General features: G+C 40.7%; 1 protein-coding gene and 1 non-coding gene across 8 annotated transcripts in view; both read left to right on the top strand.

Moving 5' to 3' along the window:
* The first annotated feature begins 1,826 nt into the window (after window positions 1-1,826).
* LOC114086670 (small nucleolar RNA SNORA74) lies at window positions 1,827-2,027 on the top strand. The gene has a single exon (XR_003581670.1). It is a non-coding gene; the product is annotated as a small nucleolar RNA SNORA74 (small nucleolar RNA).
* A 12,955-nt stretch (window positions 2,028-14,982) lies between these two features.
* Matr3 (matrin 3) overlaps window positions 14,983-21,134 on the top strand; it is a 32,093-nt gene continuing 25,941 nt past the window's right edge. The window contains exon 1 of one of the 7 annotated variants that reach the window (XM_071612321.1): window positions 14,983-15,077. Coding sequence is in view for 1 of the 7 variants with exons in the window: in XM_071612319.1 (XP_071468420.1) it covers window positions 15,294-15,341 (48 nt within the window). In the remaining 6 variants the exon portion in view is untranslated. Of the gene's footprint in view, window positions 15,111-15,261; window positions 15,342-21,134 lie in introns of those variants that run through there. The other 6 variants (XM_071612320.1, XM_027927573.2, XM_027927575.2 and 3 more) reach the window with 6 other exon arrangements.

Raw genomic sequence — 21,134 nt, 5'->3', positions numbered from 1 at the left:
GTTTTGTTCCATCAGTTGGCTTTCCCTTAAAGGATTCTCCAACTAAATGCTGAGGATTTGTGTGACTGCCTCAAATGTTTATCATGAATAGCCTTTTAGATATGGGATCTTAAGACTAGAGACATGGGGGATGGTTAGCTTTATGGCACTCATAGGCAGGAAAAGCAAATAATGGGAGATAAAAATAATTCTTAAGGTATAGACAACATGATAAATCATAAATGGCAGGCAATATTGTTGGTTTGTTCAAAGTAAGAGGATACAAGTGGCTTAGCTTGGAGTAGAGTATCATTGATAACCAGTTTGCACAGTAGCTTGATGATATGACCACCTCAACGCACAAAATCATCAGCAAGCTGTCACTATATCCTTGGCACCAACAGAACATCAGGAATAAACTCCTGTACCCTCACCCTGCACTTCCCACCTTAGTGCAGGCTTGAGTGTACACCTAGATTTGATTGGCCCAAAGTTAGCCCACGCATGCTCTTTTTCAAATATATACACCTAAATTTTATATATATATATATATATATATTTATTTATATGTAGTGCTGAGGGTTGAACCCAGGGCCTCACACATGCTAGGCGAGCGCTGTACCGCTGAGCCACAACCCCAGCCCATACGCCTAAATTTGATTGGTTTGGGAAACAACCAAAAGGGGAGAAACCTTATAAGGAAACTTAGGCAACTTTCAGGAAGATTATAACCCCATAGTACTCGGCCTGTGAGGAACCAGGGGAGGGAAACTGCATTTTAGGGAATAAAATGCTCTATGTAACTGTTCTAGGGGTGCATGGTCACCAGACACTGGATCTTGCAAGACTTGCCATTAGAGCCTCACTTTTGTACCTCCTGTCTCTGAGTCCATTCTTTGGCATTGGGCGGCAGGTGAGTGAATTTCTCATTAGCAATTTTGAAATGTATAAGGCATTGTTATTATAGTCACTATTATGTATAATAGATCATTAAATCTTACTTGCCTGCCTTTTTAGGATGACTTGAAATTGTGATATTCTTTACCCTCCAGAAGAGAGGAAATAGTGATGGGTGGACAGTGTACATGTGGAGTTTTCAGATAAATATCCCTGTTCATTCTAGAGTTGTTGACCTCCTATGTGCCAGGCATGGTGGCACATACCTATAATCTCAGTCTCCAAAGGCTGAGGCAAGAGGATTGCAAGTTGGAGGCTAGCCTCAGCGATTTTGCAAGTCCCAAAGCAACTTACTGAGACCCTGTCTCAAATTAAAAATAAAAAGGGCTGCAGATATAACTCAGTGGTCAATTGCCCCTGGGTTCAGTCTCCAGTACAGAAAGAAAGAGAAATAATTGGGATGAAATTCACTGTTTGCCCTCAATAAATTCAGTCTCCAAGCAATTAAAGTAGGATTTTGGTGGTTTGGGTGAAAATATGTAGGACCTTGCAGATTCGCTGTGTCACTCCATCTGGGGTATTTACAAGGAGATTGTAAATTTTTTGAGGGAAAGGGTAGTGTATCTTCCGTTCACTGCTAGATCCCAATTTCAGCCCCTAGCACATGGCAGGAACTCCTTGAATGTTGGATAAAATACCCCAAAGCAGGCTGGGGTTATGGCTCAGAGGTAGAGCCTTTGCCTGGCGTGTGCGAGGCTCTGGGTTCAATCCTCAGCACCACATAAAAATAAATAAAGGCATTGTGTCCAGCTACAACTAAAAAAATGAATATTTTTTTTTAAAAAGCATGGAAAATACTTCCTTTCCTACTTCCAGCTACTACTGATACTGTAACTCTGTCTTCTATGAGGGTGGAGGCTGTAAGGATGAGAAATTTGTTTCAGAAACAATCCAGCGGTTGTCAGCTATCCAGGCTAGTGTGGTGCCTGTGATTGTGTTACACTGTTGGAAGAGCAAGCACTGTCTTTATTGAGGTTTGGCTCCAAGCACTGTTTTGGTGTTGTAGCTAAGTACCTTCAGGCAGTGTTCTGCACCTCTGAGAGTGGAATGACTCCTCCTGTGGAGTTGGTCCTAGTCTGGGTGCAAACAAAAGTACCCTGGGGCTGGGAATGTTAGCTCAGTGCTAGAGCACTTGCCTAACATGTGCAGGGCCTCAGCACCCAAGGGATAGTCTTAAAGGAAAACATGTCATCCTTTACCTTTGAATCCTAGATACTTTAACCTGAATGAGAATGAGAAACCTGTCTTCATCAGGACCTCAGACATCTAACAGCTTTGTGCACACCAAGACAAGTAATGTATATAGTCCTTTTTGTTATATATTTCAGCTCAGATGGGTGGAAGAGCTTAAAATTATGGAGGGAATTGGTTGTGGCTCAGTGGTAGAGTACTTGCCTACTATGTGTGAGGCACTGGGTAGAGACAAATGCTTAAAATCCAACTGTCATTTTTTTAGAGCTGTGCTGTACAATACATATGGCTAGTTAAGTTGTAAAAATTAAATAAACCAGTTTTTCAATCTCAGTATCTGTTTGACTAGTGACTACCATATTGGACAGCTAGGACATTTCACCAGTACAAAAAGTTTATTGTATACTCTTAGAGCAGAGATCTGCAAACATCCTGAAATGGGCCAGATCATAAATATTTTAGGCTTGTGCAGCCATGTGGTCTTTGTAACTACTTTGCAATTGTAGTGTGAAAGCAACCTTAGTATGTCAACAAAAAAACATGGCTATGTTTCAGCAAATTTTATTTATGAGCACTGGACTTGGAATTTCATAAAAATCGAGTGTCACATTTTTTCCATTCTTATTTTTGGGGGCCATTCAAAAACAGGTTACACCGGGTGTGGTGGCTTGGGGGACCTTAACAGGGCTGGGGATGTGGCTCAATGGCCCCTGGGTTCACTCCCTGGAACACCCCCACCCACCTTAAAAAAATTAGGTTGTAGCCTAGACATGCACAGTTTCAGCTACTCAGGATACTGAGGCAAGAGGATTGCAAATTCAAGATCAGTCTGGGCAACTTGGTAAGACTGCCTCAAAAAAATAAAAAGGGCTGAGGATATAGCTCAAGTGATAAACTACCCTGGGTTTAATTCCTAGTACCACAGACAACAAAACCCTGTAGGCCGGGCTGGGGATGTGGCTCAAGCGGTAGCGCACTCGCCTGGCATGCATGTGGCCCGGGCTCCATCCTGAGCACCACATACAAACAAAGATGTGTCCACCAAAAACTAAAATAAATAAATAAATCTTAAAATTTAAAAAAAACAACCACACTGTAGGCCGAAAGCTAGAATTGGCCTGTGGGATATGGTTTGGTGACCCTGTTCTGTAGATTATTTGGGCCTTGAATCAAATAGCTCATTAGTGACGGGTTCAGCGTTACCAGTGTGTCCCACTTAAAATTCCGTGTTAACAGTACTTTTTTTCCTATATCCATACACTCTTTTTTCATCTCTTAGAGGTAACTGAAGTAAATTAGTTCTTGTTTCTTTTGATGGGAATTGTTTGCTGGGCATACTTTTATCATAGTGGTTCTCTCCGTTTTTAATGCACATCTTGGGGAGATCTTAAGAAAGAAAATAGCCAGCAGAGCCTTTGATCATGAACTTTGTCCTAGGTAGTGAAACAGAAAAAGAAAATTTTATGTCATTGGTAGCTCCATGGGATTTGGGTGGTTTTTGTTGTTGATGGGGGTGGGGATCCTGGGGATTGAACCTAGGGCTGTGCTCTGCCCCTGAGCTATTAGTCCTCTGTAGGCCTTTAAATCTGGGGTCTCAATTCCTGACCACAGATAGGGCTACCCTTGTACAGAGAAGAGGAGAGGTTCCTAAGTCACCACTTAAAAAGGGATAATTTGGTGTTTGTGGACCTATAATAATATCCCAAGAGGTTTCAATGACATAAAATCATGCACAGATTTCCTAATTGATAACAGTTGTTTCTCTTTTTTTTCCAGCAAATTTATGTCCTGTTGTCTTAAGAAGATGAAGTAAAATATTTGAATAGTTTTTCGGGGGGGGGGGGTTGTTTTTTTAAATCCCTTTCTTTTCTCTTTTTATTCTTTTCCCATGCTTCAATGGACAGTGGAATTAGATTGCCAGGGTTGTTGGTCTGTGAATATCCAAGCTGCTATTATAACCTATATTTATTATAACCTATATTTATAACCTATATTATAATCTATATTTATTGCTACCTATAACACAAGCTGTTATAGGTAGCAATAAACACAAGTACTGGCCAGGTTTTAGGTCCCAAACCTGTACCATATTAAGAGGTAAGTAGGGGACTATAATAAGTGTTATCTCAGACACCTATCATATGTTCTTCTTGCTAAGCTCAAAGAAACTAATGAAAGTAGTTTTCTGGGGTTTTTTTACATTGAAATTTTGGATCCTGTCTCAAATTTCAATGGGGAAAACAAAGCCCAGAGGGGTAACTCTGTAAGCCTCAAAGGGATGCAAAAAGGTGGCTGAGTACCTAGGAATTCACACAAAGGAAAACAACCAGCTAAGAGCAATTAATTAAGAACTTGAAAAGAGTGAGAATGACTCCTGTGAATCTTATTGCTTAATTAGGGCTTTATGAGCAGCTCTAGTTAATGGACTTGTCAATATACACAATTTCACTGAATTAACAAATTAATTGTAATACTTAAAATCATGTTTCTACTGACTACTATTTAGGAGTATATATAAGCCAACTTGCTGGGTTATATATTTGTCATTTCTGTAGCCTAAGGCCTGATTCAAAGGAACCCCTATTTATTTGGCCTTCCTTGTCCTTCAGTAAAGCTCCTTTGAGGTGAGAGTGTTCCCTGCTGCATGTTAAGGGTAACTTTACTACTCAGGAAAGGGGTAACATCATGGACATGGAATGGAATTTATTTTAGAATACTTCCAGTGAAGCACATCCATTTTCCCCTAAAAACATCTTACATTAGTGTGTTATGATTGTCGAAATGAATAGGCTAATATTGATTCATTAGTATTTAAGTCAATATTTTATTTAGGTTTTCTTAGTTTTTGTTTTTTTTTTTTTTAACCTAAAGTCCTTTTGTTTTAGGATCCCAATAAGTATGCCATATTACAGGGCTGGGGGTGTAGCTCAATGGTAGCATGCTTGCCTACAACATGTGAGGCACTGGATACAATCCTTAGCACTACATTTTTTAAAAAGGTATTGTGTCCATCTACTACTAAAAAAATATTTTATTAAAAAAGAATATCACATTACATTTAGGTTGTCATGCTTCTCTTGGAAATACAGTGTTTATCAGCTGAAAATATTTTTTTAATATTTATATTTTAGTTTTTGGTGGACACAACATTTTCATGTGGTGCTAAGGATCGAACCCAGTGCCCCGCACATGCCAGGCAAGCACGCCACTGCTTGAGCCACATCCCCAGCCCAGCTGAAAATATTTTAATCAGGGTAGTAAATAATCAGTTTGAAGGTAAATGATAATTACAGTTATCTGTTCTAATTAAAAGGGCATTTATTTATAAGAATCCTAATAAAAATTAAAGCTATTTTACTCTAATATTCTTATGGGAAAATAATCTGTAAAATTAGTCACAACATTACAAACAGAATGAAATACATATCAATTGAGCAGATAAGGAAGTCCAAAATTAGGCATTAAGATACTGTGAAGTTTTTAATTGTTCATGGACCTTTATTCATTTCTTTGTATGCAGGGCTGAGAATTGAACCCAGTGCCTCACATATGTGAGGCAAGCACTCTACTATTGAGCCATGATCCCAGCCTTAACTGCGGAGTTTAAAAAAAAATGCTGGGGTTGTGGCTGAGTGGTAGAGGGCTTGCCTGGCATTTGTGAGGAATATGTTTAAAAACAATATGACAATGTTGGGACAACTTGATAACTGTGTGAGGAAAAAAAATCCCATTGAAATTTTGTGGCACAGATTTATATACAGAAATTAAATTTGAGAAGAACAAAGAAAGTGCCTTTTTTTAAAATATACTCTTACAGTAAGTTTGCCTTCTAAGTTAAAAACAATGAATGGTAAATGACTAGATTATTGCAAATTCTGTATGAAAAAAATAACTGGAGACACAAACTGGTAAAGATGTTTGCCAATTGTTGCTTATTTGTTTTTGTACTGGGGATTGAACCCAGGAGTTCTTCTCAGTCACTCTTAAGTCAAATATAACAACCCAACATGTCTACAAAAGAAATAAGCAGCAAGTTTGTTAACTTAAAAAAAGCACATTTGGGGCTGGGGTTGTGGCTCAGTGAGTGGAGTACTCCCCTAGACATGAGGCTCTGGGTTTGATCCTCAGCACCACATAAAAAGAATGGTGTGTGTGTATGGTGCTAGGGATTGAGCCCATGGCCTTGTGCATGGGAGGCTAGAAGATGCTATGTTTTTTAAAAAAGTGCACATTTGCTTAGGCAATAGTGCTGACTATCCACCAAATACCTGAGATAGTCAACTTGGAAAATGCTGGGCTGGAGCATTTGCCTTGTATGGCTCTGTGTTTGATTACTAGCATCACCAAAAGTTTATTTTGGTTCAGCTTTAGAGATGTTAATTCAATCCATGATTGATTCACTCTATGCTTTGGGCCTATGGTGAAAAATACTTCATAACCACAAAGTATAAAGGAGGAAGGGACCCCTGTCCAAATGTCTCTTTCAGGACATGCCTACATTGACCTGAAAACACCTATTGGTAATGTCAATATGGTGACCAAGCCTTTAATTAATGAGTCCAAATTTTGGCACCAATCCCAATGTGATTAAAATATGATGTGAAAATTATATGAAATTCTGGGGCCAGGAATGTAGCCTAGTGGAGCATATTCTTATTTCACATTTCTGGAACAATATGTATGTGAAATAGTTTTTATGTATGGAAAGTGTAGAATATATAAGAAGTGGTTGATAATAGTTGCCTTTTTTAATGTAGGGGAATAGAGGTTGTCAGGAAGGTGGTCAAACAGGACAGTAGGGGTCTCATTGCCTTACAAAAATTAACAGACCTATATCATTCATCCTCAATAATACCCTACTGCAAACCTCGTGACTGGCCAGTATGGCCCCATCGTCCAGTCCAGTCCCCAAGGACCAACATCCTCAGGCTCCTAGCCAACACCTGTAGATGCAGACTTTGGAAAATATGCTTCAGGTGAGCTGGGTATATAGCTCAGTTGGTAAAGTTCACAAAGAGTGCACAGGGCCCTGGGTTCAATCCCCAGCACCACAAAAAGTAGGCTTTAGGTTCACATCTGAAGGGTACAAGCTTAGCTCACCTACAGATTTACACTATGTGGCCTTACCACAATGTCTGAATAAGCTAGCAGGTGAAGGGCTTCTCATCTGAGTCCACTCAAAAATGCGTAATACCAGGGCTGGGATTGTGGCTCAGCAGTAGAGCGCTCTCCTAGCACGTGTGAGGCTCTGGGTTTGATCCTCAGCATCACATAAGAATGAAATAAAGATGTGTCCAACTACAATTAAAATTTTTTAAAAATGTTTAAAAAATATTTTTTCTTAAAAATGCACAACACCAGCACAATAGCCATAGGGGTCATTAACAGCCAGGAAACATGAGCCTACCAAATGAAGTATCCCCTGTTCCAGAGTAATGGAGATTTACAAGTTGCCTAGCAATTCAAAATAAGCTTGAGATGATCCAAATTCTGGACCTGAAGAACACAGTGTCTATTTCTACCAACCTGTACTCCCTAGCACTTGGGAGACTAAGGCAAGAGGATTGTGTGTGGCTGGCCTACAAAGGACTTATCTTGAAAATGACAGGATGAAACTGGTATGTAAGCAAGCAGAAGGCCCTATATTCAATCCCCAGTACCATAAAAATAAACTGAATTTTTCATAAAGAGCTTCAGCAGACTCAAAGATGATGAATCCTGGAATGGTGGTATCTTGGGAGGCTTAGGCAAGATGGTCCCTTAAGGCCAGCCAGGGCAATAATAAGATCCCATCTCAGTCATTTGAAATTCCTACCTAGGGGAAGTAAAAGCCTGAGACTTATCAGATAACAAACAAATGAATATGTGCATTGTGGGTGCTTTGGAAGAAGCAAAATGAAAGTTGCAGGTTTTCGTTATAGAGTAAAGTTCCCAAATTTGGAGAGGGAGATGAACTCCAAATAGATTAAATATTAAGAAATTACTGAGACAAGCTGTAATCAAGCACTCGGAAGGCAAAGCATTGCTGGGTGTTGTGTACACTTGTAATCACAGCAACTCTGGAGGCCGAAGCAAAAGGATTGCAGTTCTTGCCCAGCTTTAGCAGTTTGACAAGACCCTTTCTCAAAAAGGTATGGAGGTGCTGGTCACATGGTAAGCACCTGTAACCCCAGTGGCTTGGGGAAACTGAGGCAGAGTTCAAAGCCAGGTTCAGCAACTTAGCAAGGCCTTAAGCAACTTTAGAAGACTGAGTCTGAATTTTTTAAAAAAAAAAATGTGAAAGGTCTGGGCATATGGCTTAGTGCTTAAGTGCCTCTGGGTTCAATCCCTGGTACCAAAAAAAAAAGACAGTCCCAGGGCATTCAAATCTATTCCAATAGAAGATTCTGAGGCTGATATTCTGCTGAAGACAATATTGCATAAGTTCTGACTTTGTCTGTGTGACCATAGGCAAGCAGTCCTCCCCTCCCGACCCCTGTGCTGGGGGGTCAAACCTTGTACATGTTAAGCACACATTATGGACTGGGGTTGTGGCTCAGTAGTAGAGCACTTGCCTCATACATGTAGAGCACTGGGTTCAATCCTCAGCACCACATAAATAAAGGTATTGTGTCCATCTGCAACTAATTTAAAAACACATTATACTTTGTTTCCCATTTACAAGCAAATGCATGGCACATGATATTAGTCTCAAATATTGACTGCTAGCAGTGTGCAGTGGTGCACACCTGTAATCTCAGTGACTTGGGAGGCTGAGACAGGAGGATTTCGAGTTAAGACCCAGCCTCAGCAATGGTGAGGCACTTAACTCAGTGAGACCCTGTCTCTAAATAAAATACAAAATAGGGCTGGGGATGTGGCTCAGAGGTTGGTTGAATGCCCCTAAGTTAAATCCCCAGTACCAAAACACAAACAAATATTGACTGCTAAATGTAAAAATGATTGACCTTAAAGGGTGTGGATACCATTATGTAATCTTTTCTACTTTATCTAGTTTAATTCTTTCAAAATTTAAGAAAAATATTATTGGGCTTGGGGTATAGCTTAATGATAAAAGTCCTTGCTTAGAATGCATGAGAGCTTGGATTTGATCCCCAAAGTGGCGGGGAGGGTGTGGGGGTATTTAGGGCTAAGGTGGTAGGTAGCTCATAGATAAAGTACATGCTTATTAGCATGCACCAGGCCCTTCACTGAGTCCAGCACCAAAAACATATATGTGTGTGTGTGTGTGTGTATACAAACATATGTATTTCTCATGACTTCCTATATTTAACTAATTTGTATGTTTTAATGGATCTTGTCCTTCATATATGTATATTTTCTTCTCAGCTCAAATACAGATGTTATCTTGGCATTAAAAGTTTCATCATTTTGGGCTGGGGATGTGGCTCAAGCGGTAGCGCGCTTGCCTGGCATCCGTGCGGCCCAGGTTCGATCCTCAGCACCACATACAAACAAAGATGTTGTGTCTGCCGAAAACTAAAAAATAAATATTAAAAAAATTCTTTAAAAAAAATAAAAGTTTCATCATTTAGTTGTACCAAAGTGGTCATTTATACTGTTCATTCTCAACAGCAATTATTGCTTTGAAAGTCTCATTCTTTACCATTCCTGGTACATACTACTTCCAGTCCCAAATAACTCAAATGTGAATAGAACTTGATCTAATAGTAACTCTGCTCACTGCCAGGCTCCTTCAGTATACTTCATCAGACCAAGGTCCTCTAGGGCTTGCAATTTTGTCTTTTTCCTCATTGTATTCCCAACCTTGTAGAATGTTCTTCATGAAATAAGCACTTGGTGAATGAATTCCTGTTATCTTTGTTTTTCTGGGGTGTGGGACACCAACCTCGCAAGTGACTTGAGTTAACTCCCCCGCTGGGCGATGTGACAGGCATCAGGCACCCATGCTGATAGGCTGCTCTGCTCTTCTAGAGTTCAAGTGACCATGTCTTCGTGCCTGGGCGTGGCTTCCTACAACCCCATGGGTGGAGCTATGCTCACTTGTTCCTTTGTAATATAACCCTTTTCCCTGTTTGGGGTAGAATTTTCCAAGGAAGTTCCTTGTGTGTGTCCCCTTCTCTTACTGTGCCCCTGGGTGTGGCCTACCCAGATGTCAGTCAACCTGCTGACAGTGGACATTATGAAGATAGACTCAGCCCCCTAAAACCTGACCCCTTGCCTCATTTGAATAGCTTCTCAATAAAAGGGGTCAGCGCATGTGTGCGCTCTCTCTCTCTCTTCCTGGGGACCCTTAAGGTCGTAGGAGCCATCACAGCGACCCCAAAGGAAAAGGTATTTGTATCTCTTGTGTGGTTATTTTGCGCAGCCCCATTAGCCCAGTTCACCTGGAGTGACCCCTACACCTTTTAGTCCCGAACAGAAATCCAGCACTGGGGTTTGTTGTTGTTGTTTTGCTGATGAGCCTCTAAGCATTGGTAATTCCTTTGAATTTCCCACATCATTATGCAGTTCCTCAATAAATACTCAATTTAAAAAGCTTGACTTTTCTTCGTACAATCACCAGATGGCATTGGAAGGTTATGCAAACATATGGGTAAATGTATATGTGAACAGAGATTTGATAGGCAATCATGTTTCTGTCTGTCAGAGAACCAGGGCCTCTTGTTGACCAGGGCTGGGGATGTGGCTCAAGCGGTAACGTGCTTGCCTGGCGTGTGCGGGGCGCTGGGTTCGATCCTTAGCACCACATAAAAAATAAAATAAAGATGTTGGGTCCACCGAAAACTGAAAAATAAATATTAAAAAAAAATTCTCTCTCTTCTCTCTAAAAAAAAGGAAAAAAAAGAGTTGAGGACCACATATTGGGAAGGCTTTAGCATGACATTTGGAATCAGGCTGAGGAAGTAGAAAGCACAGGTTTAAAGTGGAAGCAAGACCCCAAGATTGACTGAAGAATTAGGATCCCTTACAAGAAGTTGTCTTAAAAAACAAACAAACAAAAAAAAAACCCTAGCTATATGATAGCCCCCAGCCCTTGATGAACCCTACTGAATGCCTTCTCTAACTATAGAAAATCTGCATACATATAACTGAGATTGCAGGTCCACTTTCCACAATGACTTTTTAAATTTTTTCCATTGCAACTCCAGCCCTCAACATATGAATTTGTCATAAAAATTGAAGTCACCTGGCTATAGTGTCCATGTTTCTCATTCAGTAGTTTTTCCCTTCTTTCAAAACATTCTACCCTCATTGCTTTCCCCACTTTACTGGAAGCAACCCTCAATGTTACTAATGATGTCCATGTTGCTAAATCTTGTTTTAAGCTTTCATCTTGACCTCTTGCTAGCATTTGATCCTGTTGATCACTGTCCTTGAAGGATTTTCATTTTCAAAGCAATACAATTTCTATGCTTTCCTCACTTTCCCCATATTTTTCATACATTTACACATAAACTTAAACCCTCCTGATTCCAAAATATACACTTCTGTTCAATAGATCTCCTATGCTATACTTGGTTACAATTTCTCAAGACTTGGTCCTCCGGCCACTCATCACTGTATTCTGTAGCATATCCTTCAATTCCTGTTCATTTATATTGTCACAAATTTGTTGCTAACCCATAACTTCCCCCTGAGCTCAAAATCCATATATAACACTCATTTTAAAATTTGTGTATCCCCGGACTGGGGTTATGGTAAAGCGATTGCCTAGCATGTGTGAGGCACTAGGTTCAATACCTGGCACCACATAAAAATAAATGAATAAAAATAAAATGCATGTATCCCAATTAAACTTGTCGTCTTGTCTCTGCATCTGATACATTTTCAGTGTTCCTTATATTAATAAACAGTGTTATGTGTCATTCACACCACTTCTCTCCCTTATATCCATTCCAAAATTAACAAGACTTGGGGTTTTATCCTCCTACAATATCTTTACAATTTGTTTACTATCCTCTGTTCTCTATCTTTTGCCCCCTCCATTGTCTTCATTGTGGAAGCAGAATGATTTTTCATAAATGCAAATCTGATTTAGCATGCTTTTAAAATTATTTTGTAGTACTGGGGATTTAACCTAGGGGTACTCTACCACTGGAACTCATTTTTATTTTGAGCCAAGGTCTCATTTGGAGGCTGGCCTTGAACTTGGAATTCTCCTGCCTTAGTCTCCCAAATCACTGGGATTACAGGTTTACACCACTGAAACCAGCTAAAATTATTTGTGAGAGCAGGTATCAGGGATTGAACTTGGAGGCATTCGGCCACTGAGCCACATCCCCAGTCCTATTTTGTGTTTTATTTAGAGACAGTATCTCACTGAGTTGCTTAGCACCTCACTGTTGCTGAGGCTGGCTTTGAACTCACCATCCTCCTGCCTCAGCCTCCCCAGTTGCTAGATTACAGGCATGTGCCATTGTACTCGGCCTTTTTTACTTTTTATTTATTTATTTATTTATTTTTGTAGTTGTAGAAGGACAACAAGCCTTTATTTATTTATTTTTTTTAAACCTTCATTGTATTTATTTATTTTTATGTGGTGCTGAGCACTGAAACCAGGGCCTCCTATGTGCTAGGCTCTACTACTGAGCCACAACCCCAGCCCCTTGTTTTTTATTTTATTTATTTATTTTTTTAGTTGTAGTTGGACACAGAACCTTTATTTTTATTTGTTTTTATTTTTATGTGTTGCTGAGGATCAAATCCAGAGCCTTGCATATGCTAGGCGAGTGCTTTACCAGTGAGCCACAACCTCAGCTCATTATTTGGTTATTTTTATGTGGTACTGAGGATTGAACCCAGGGCCTCACATGTGCTAGGCAAGCGCTCTGCCACTGAGCCCCAGCCCTAGCGGCCCACCACCCCTTTTTTACTTTTTGAGACAGAGTCTTGCTATATGCTTAGAGCCTACTAAATTGCTGGGGTTGACCTCAAACTTGGTGATCTTCCTGCTTCAGGCTTGCTGGGATTACAGGCCAGTGCTACCACCCCTAACTTGACACTGCATTTGTCACCCCAGGGAAATGACATTTCCAACTTTTTCAGCCTTATTTGTGCAATTTCTCCTAGTCTATGAAAGTATGTCTTTTACCACACATTGTTCCTTCTGCCTGGGAATTGCTTTCTTTCCATCACTTGGTTAACAACCTACTCGTCAGATATTAGTCCAAAGTTTGGTTTCCTAGGAAAATTTGCCATTCTTTAATTACTCAACTAGCTGCTTATAAACACTCATTTTTATGGTCCTCAATGAGGACAAATATCAGTTTTGCCTAAGTTTACTGATTCCTTGAGGTCTAACATAATGCAGGAGACACTCTCCAAGTTCTTCTATCATTTAATTAGATTTAGGTGGACTAATATTGTGAGCCAGGTGCTTGCAGCATATTTTGTCAATAGAGCAAATGTCCCTGGTCCAACAGGTTAACCTCATTTTTATGGGTATACTATTTTAGCAAATGCCTGATTTAGTTTCCAGGAGTCTACTAGCTTTTTCACTGTTACTTAATTTATATATCCTTGTTATGTCTGTTTTCTCATCTATTAAATGGGATAATCCTAGCCACCTCTCAGGGTAATTGTAAGGTTATTAATTACTTTTTTTTTTTTTTTTGAGGGGGGCAGGTGCCCGGGATTAAACTCAGGCACTTAACCACTAAGCCATATGCCCAACCCTTTTTTTGTATTTTATTTAGAGATAGGGTCTCACTTAGTTGCTTGGGGCTCCCTAAGTTGCTGAGGCTGCCTTTGAATTCACAATCCTCCTACCTCAGCCTCTCGAGCCGTTGGGGTTACAGGCGTGAGCCACTGGTTTTTAAAAGGTTTCTTAAGTGTCGTTGCCCACTCCATAGTAAGCATTCCATAATTATTATCAGTTGTGCTGGAAAATTCACTGCTGTGAGAGTTCTGTGAGGAGGGTTAGGGAGAAGGGCAACCAGATCTGGTATCCTTAGATTCTGAGAACCAGATCTCAAATCTTAGGCAGGGATTTGGAATCAGGATCTCAGCCCCAACGCTGTTTGGCATTCAATCAAGTTCCCCAAATGGCGATGGCGGTCTTTGGGAGAAAGGGCTTGTCTCCCACCCAGTGACCCTTTGGCGTGGTATTTGTTGAGGTTAAAAACCAAATTTCCGTGAGCGGGGGCGCACGCCTGTAATTCCAAAGGCTTGGGAGGCTGAGACAGGAGGATCTCCGAGTTCAAAGCCAGCATTTGTAAAGGCAAGGCGCTAAGCAACTCAGGGAGACCCTGTCTCTAAATAAAGCACAAAATAGGTCTAGGGATGTGACTTAGTGAGTTCGGTCCCCGGTACCCACCCTCTGCCAAAAAAAAAAAAAAAAAAAAAGAAGCAAATTGTAGGTATCGGTTCCGGTTCTCCTCTGTGGTGCCATTTTCTAGCGTTTCCCTCCATTCCATTTCTCGCCAGGTAATTGGAAGACCGAAGATAGGTTTAAGGTAGGGACTCCTGCGAATCGCTACTAACGGATACCGTACTTAAAGTTTTTAATATTTTTTTAGTTGTAGATAGACACAATACCTTTCTATTTTTATGTGGTGTTGAGGATCGAACACATTGCCTCGCACGTGCTAAGCAAGGTCTCTGCCACACATTGAACTACAAACCCAGCCCTCTACTTAAATTCTACACTGTGCTATTTATGGATTCGATTTAAAAAAGAATTTTTTTGATAATAGGACTCGAACTCGTAAACCGTAGTTTTTCCTCCATTTCCCGCCTCAGCTGAACAGGGACAGTTGGACTCGGGGATTAAGAAACAACCACCGCAGCTGAAGGCGCGAGCGGGATGCGCGCGCCGGAAAGGGGAGGGGCTTAGCGCGCGCCGAATCGGGACCCGACGCGGTGGGAACGAGCTCTCTCGCGAGAGTGGGTTAGTTCTTGGGCTGCAGCCGCTGCCGCCACCTCTTACCAGCGCCGTTGCTGCGGGGGATTGTGGGAGCCTCCGCGTCCCGCTCGCTGGGAGAGAGGTACCTCTCCTTTTCCCTCTCCCTTTCCCTAAGGTAGGCGTGAAGCGGGTAAGAGTCGGGGTGGGGTGGCCCGGGGCTCTTCGCGTCCGTCGGGAGGGGGCAGCGACGGCGACTAGGGCCTTGGGGAGCCGGCGGCGCGCCTTTCTTGCTCGCTCCCGCTCGCCGGCTCTGCCTCCCTCCGCGCTGCGTATGTGAGCCGCCTGATCGGCGGCCGCCATGTTAGGAGCGCAGTGGCGGCGCAACCAGTCTCCTCGGGCGTCGGAGGTGAGCGGTCCCAGAGGGAGACACGCGTTCAGCCAGGGTTTTGGGGTGCAGCAGGAGATTCGGGGGTCCCGAGGTCTGCTATTCGGCCGAGCTTTCCGCTTCCTCGTTTGTCTGTGGGCGGGGGCGGGACGACTAGCCCGTTACACGCGGGCCGCCGCGCTGATGATGAGGGAGGAGCGTTTAAGGCCTGAGGGACCGACTGTCCATTGGGGGCCTGCCGTTTGGGGAGTAGAGTTAAGATAGCAAAGTCCTTGGGTAGCGCCAGCCCCAAATGATGTGTTTGCCTTTTTTTTTCCTCGGTAAATGTGTCCCAAAATGGAGGACTTCGTAGACTATGAAAGGCTTAGCTGGTTTAAGCGTTTCTTAATTTTCCCGGTGTCGCGCCGTTCCTCGCGCATCGCTGCTTAGCGTCCCCTAAAACTCCCTTGTCCCCCGCCCACACACGCGCGCGATTTTAGCCAGACATCTAGAACAATTCCTCCCCACCCCCACCCCATCGTGTAAAAATGGCCGAAAAATGAAACGTTAACGCTTGTTTTTCGTATTGCGTCGTGCATAAAGCCTTCTGCAGTACCCTGCGAGGCAGCCGATTTGCTCTTATTTAGTCAGTCACCTCACATCCCTTTTAATTAAAATACTGTTAGACCAGGTTCCTCTGGAGAGGATGGCGTGTTGTGGGACCTTCCGGTTTCCAGACAAAGGGTTTGGAGTACCGTGGTGTAGACGCCGCATTGTTGTTCTTTCCATTGCTAGCGCTGTGCCGTGTTCTGTGTTCTACGTTTGTCGTAGATGAATATCCCTTAGGTGTTTACACTGCCCTGTGATTCTATCTTGTGGAACGGCCTCTTCTGTGGAATATTCCTATTGGATCAGTTACAGTTTTTCAGCCAGATATTTCCAGAACGGTTATGGAGATGGTTCTGAAATTTCTAGTCTTGTGTGCTGGAATAATGTGAGTCGTTGGTTTCGTAGGTAATATTCATGGAATTTTTGTTTTGTGTATTAAAGCTTTGGTAAAGGTTTTAAAGTAAGTAATTAAGCATATCTTATGAGGGCAAAGATACTTTAGGCTGTTTCCATATTTATTCCAAAATAAAATTTCCCTTTAAAAGCTCATTATTTTACTAACGGCTTGTTAGTAGACTATCTACGCAGTCTATCGACATAATTTTGGTATTTGGACATCAAGAAGAGTAGTGGAGGCATTTTTTGTTGTTGTTGTCGTTGTTCCAAAAAAGATCTGACATTGATTTTTGCTCTTAAATGGAATGTTTTTGCATGCTCGAAATTAAAGGCCATCGAAATATTACATGAAGATTTCTTCTGTTTGGTTATATAAGATTTGAAAAAGAGCCTGGCGCGATGGCGCACGTTTATAATCTTGGCTACTCTGGAAGGCTGAGGCAGGAGGATCGCGAGTTCGAGGCAAGGCTGTGCAATTTAGGGAGACCCTGTATCAGAAGGAACATAAGAGACATAACCCAGTAGTGATAGAGCATTTGCCTAGCATGTGTTTCTTCTTGAGTTCAATTCCCAGTGTTGTATTTGGGGGGAGGGGAGTTGGAAAAGATTCACCAGAAAAGTATCATAGTTCACATCCCTAATTTGGTAGAAGAGAAGATTGAATTCTAGAGGTTTTATAGTTTATCTGTGCAAGTGCTGTCAGTGTGGACTACAAGCCTTTGGCCCTTAATTCAGGGGATTTAATAAATAGGCTTAAAATAGAAAAGCTGTACACAGGAATTTATCCTAAGGAAACTGTGTGTCAAAGATTGGTGTCCATAAGTGTTAATGTAGTTATTAAACATGCTAAAAGTCTGCAAGATTTAGGCTGGAGGTGTAGCTTAGCGATGAGTGCTTGTCTAGCAGAAGGGAGGCCCTGGCTTCCATCCCAAGGAAGGAAGGGAAAGTTAAAAATAAGTTGCTACTTAAAATCTAAAAGATTCAGCTTTGAGGGATCTGCTAATTTTCTTGTGGAAATGGAATTCTATAGAGCCACTTAAAACAGTGTTTTAAGAGGAGAGAAATGAGAAAATGATGATGCTATATATACAGTTTTAGCTGGAAAGGAAATCATAAAACTGCTGGTTTCAAATTTGGTTATTTAGATATATGTTTATATATTGTTTTGGTGGTACTGGGGATGTAAACCTGGGGCCTCATGCAGGCTAGGCAAGCCCTCTCTACTATTGAGCTATAATCTCATCCTTTTTAAAATTTTTATTTATTTTTTAGTTGCAGTTGGACACAATATCTTTATTTTACTTATTTATATGTGGTGCTGAGGATTGAACCCAGGGCCTTGCGTGTGCCAGGGGAGCACTCTACCTCTGAGCCACAACCCCAGCCTCCCCTTTTTATTTTAAGACAGGGTCTCCCTAATTTGAGCTCCAACTTGTGATCCTCTTGTTTTAGCCTCCCAAGTAGCTGGGATTACAGATTTGTGCCACTGTTCCTGTCTTATTGAAATCTCCCAAGAAATTACATTTACTTAATAATGAGAAAAAATAGGGATTTTATTTTTTTTTAATAAATGCTAGTAGTGCTTAACAGATCAAAATCTGTTTTTTATTTAGCATTTTGTGAATTTTTAAAAGTGAACTAGCAGGCCCTGGCTGTGTCTCAGTGGCAGAGCTCTTGCCTAGCACACAGGAGGCACTGGGTTTGATCTCTGGCACCACATAAAAATAAAAACAATATAAAGGTATTGTATCCATTAAAAAAAAAAAGTGAACTACCTTGTTGAAGCCTAAAGATCAGAGCATAAAAATAGTACTTGTTGTGTTAAGATCAAAAATTGAATAATGGGGGCTGGGGTTGTGGCTCAGCGGTAGAGTGCTTGCCCAGCATGTCTGAGGCCCTGGGTTTGATCCTCAGCATGCACCACATAAAAACAAATAAACAAAATAAAGGTATTATGTACAACTAAAAAATAAATATTTAAAAAATTGAATAATGGTTTCTTAGGTTTTCTTAGCTAAGAATATTTTTTTCTTTGTTCTTAATGTCATCTATAGTTAGAATTACATAGAACTGTCTAGGTTCAAAAATGGGTGGCTGGCTTAACATCCGGGATAGACTGTACTAGGTTTGTTGGTGGTGTGTAGTTTTATTTTTTTTTGTGTGTGTGTGTGTATATATATATATATTTAATATACTTTTTAATTCCAAGACTAACACTGTAGGAAATAAAGTGCTGCAGTTGATTATTCTTAGGTATGTAGTAGGCTTTCCTCATTGGAACATTATGGTCAAGGGTTCTAAAATTCTTGGTGAAATAGTTTATATGTAGAAAATTTTAGTGGCTAATTAAAAGTAATACAGAGAGAACAAGCCTGTGGATTGATAAAATTTTAGATACATTGCCTTTAAGGAGTTTTTAAACATGATTCTAAAAATTGAGTGTAACCTTGGGTTTTAATTTATTCAGTTCATTTCTATTGTAAACCTAGACTTTATATGATAAAGTGCTATACTGTCTTGGGCTGAGTGTAGTTTATTATTGTAGCAGGTCTATGACTGGAGTGCAGAGTGCCTGTGATGTAATATAGCTTTGGTAGTTTTTATTTGCATGCCAAGCCCTAATGTCCTCAGTATAGATAAGGCTCAAGACTGTTTATAACTTAAACAAAACAACACCTTTAAGAGGAGTATAAAAAGTTTTTGAAGCCATTCCAAAATTAAAAGATGGTTATAAAATATTTTTTTGACAAGCTTTTTTAAATGGCCTATTTGGTATTCTCTACAGTTCTACTAAACTGAGGCTATTGGTAGCATTTTCAAGCAGTAACAGGAAAACAGTGTACTTATGCGGGGAGGTAGTTTTTTCTAGCTACTGTTGTTGGATAAGAGCAAAGAGGGAAAAAAAAATACCTGTGCTAGGTGTCTTAATGTGACTGCAGTAATATGTAGCAGATATAGAAGAATGTAATCATCTAGTTGATGCTAGGGTTTAAATAGGATCTTTGATTTGAAGTATCATTGTTGTTTTCATTACGTAGGGACTCATAACTTTTCAAATTAATCTGTGTGTTTTTTTTCCTACTTATGAGTACATTAGTCACCCCGCCCCCTCTTTGGTACAGTAAGAAAGGAATCTATACCATATATGAAAAGTTAAAAGTCAAGTGTTTGGACACCTAACTCAAGAAGTATCTTAGAGGTGCTGGGGTTGTGGCTCAGTGGTACAATGCTTGCCTAGCATGAGTGAGGCACTGGGTTTGATCCCTGGCACCACATAAAAACAAATAAAATAAAGGTATTGTGTCATCTACAACTGAAAAAAAATTTTTTTTTTAATTAAAAAAAAAGACGTATGAGGCTGGGATTGTGGCTCAGCGGTAGAGCCCTCCTCGCCTAGGGGTTCTATCCTCAGCACCACATAAAAATAAAGGTTTTGTGTTGTGTCCATCTACACCTAAAAAATAAATATTTAAAAAAAAAAAAGAAGTAGCTCAGAAAGAACATTATCAACCAAAGAAATTTTTTGAAAGGCTGTGGGTGTAGCTCATTTAAAAGAGCAGCTCCGGTAGCATGCGTGATACCCTGGGTTTGATCCCCAGCTTCATAAAGGAAAGGGGGAAAAACTCAACATATTCTGTGAAACAGTATAGAACAAGTTTTATTTTGTTTAGTTTTTAATTTTGGTGTGGTTGGGCATCAAACCCAGAGGCTCACACTTCTAGGCAAGCACTCTAACACTTTGCCATACCCCCAGCCCTTGGTACCAGTTTTAGTACTTTGTATTTTGAAACAAGTTTAGGGGGCTGGGTTTGTGGCTCCATGGAAGAGCACTTGCCTGGCATGCATGAGGCATTGGGGTTCAATCCCCAGCATCACATAAAAAAAAAAAAAAAAAAAGTAAAGGTATTGTGTCCATCTATAACTATCTTTTAAAAAGAAACACTTTAGGAATCCATCATCTGAAGAATTCATTATTATTTATCCTTGTTATATGTGCTTGCTTAATGATAACTCTTGCAGTGAAAGTGTAGGTTTAACATGTGTGAAAAGCAAATGAGAGCCAGGTGCTGTAGCACCATTCCTGTAATCCTAGCAGCTCTGGAGGCTAAGAAAGGAGGATTGCAAGTTCAAAGCCAGCCTCAGCAATTTAGCGAAGCTCTAAGCAACTCAGTGAGACACTGAGTATCTCACTGCATTCTAAATAAAATACAAAATAGGGCTGGGGGTGTGGCTCTGGTCCAGTGTCCCTGAGTTCAATTCCCAGTAAAAAAAGAAAAAAAGAAACTGAGCATGGTGGAACGTTCCTGTAATCCCAGCTGTTTGGGACATTGAGGCAGGAGGATCTCAAATTCAAAGCTAGCCTCAGCAAGTTAAGGAGATCTTGTCTCAAAATAAAAATTAAAAGGGGCTGGGGATGGGGCTGGGATTGTGACTCAGCACCTAGCATGTGGGAGGCCCTGGGTTTGACCCTTAGCACCACATTAAAGAATAAATAAATAAATAAAGTTATTGTGTACAACTACATCTAAATAAAAAGGTGTGTGTGTGTGTGTTTTAAAAGGGCTGGGGATGTAGCTCAATTGGTTCAGTGCTAATCTGCATGCCCAAGGCCCTGTAAATCCTCACTGCTACCCACAACAAATTTAAAATGTTGATATGTGAAATAGAGTTTAGTAGAAGAGAAAAATTGTGACTATTCATACGTCCCTGGGTCGATCCTTTTACCTCTAAAGTTTCTCAACTAAAACTAAATAAATATAAATTTTGCCTTGTGTCTCTTTGTAAAAGACCAAATTACAAAAAAAAAAATAGATGGTCATAACAGTGCCA

This window comes from Marmota flaviventris, chromosome 5 (assembly GCF_047511675.1).
Source record: "Marmota flaviventris isolate mMarFla1 chromosome 5, mMarFla1.hap1, whole genome shotgun sequence".
NCBI classification, from domain to species: Eukaryota; Metazoa; Chordata; class Mammalia; order Rodentia; family Sciuridae; genus Marmota; species Marmota flaviventris.
Note: the sequence above shows the minus strand (reverse complement) of the source record. Positions and strands in the feature narration are given on the sequence as shown.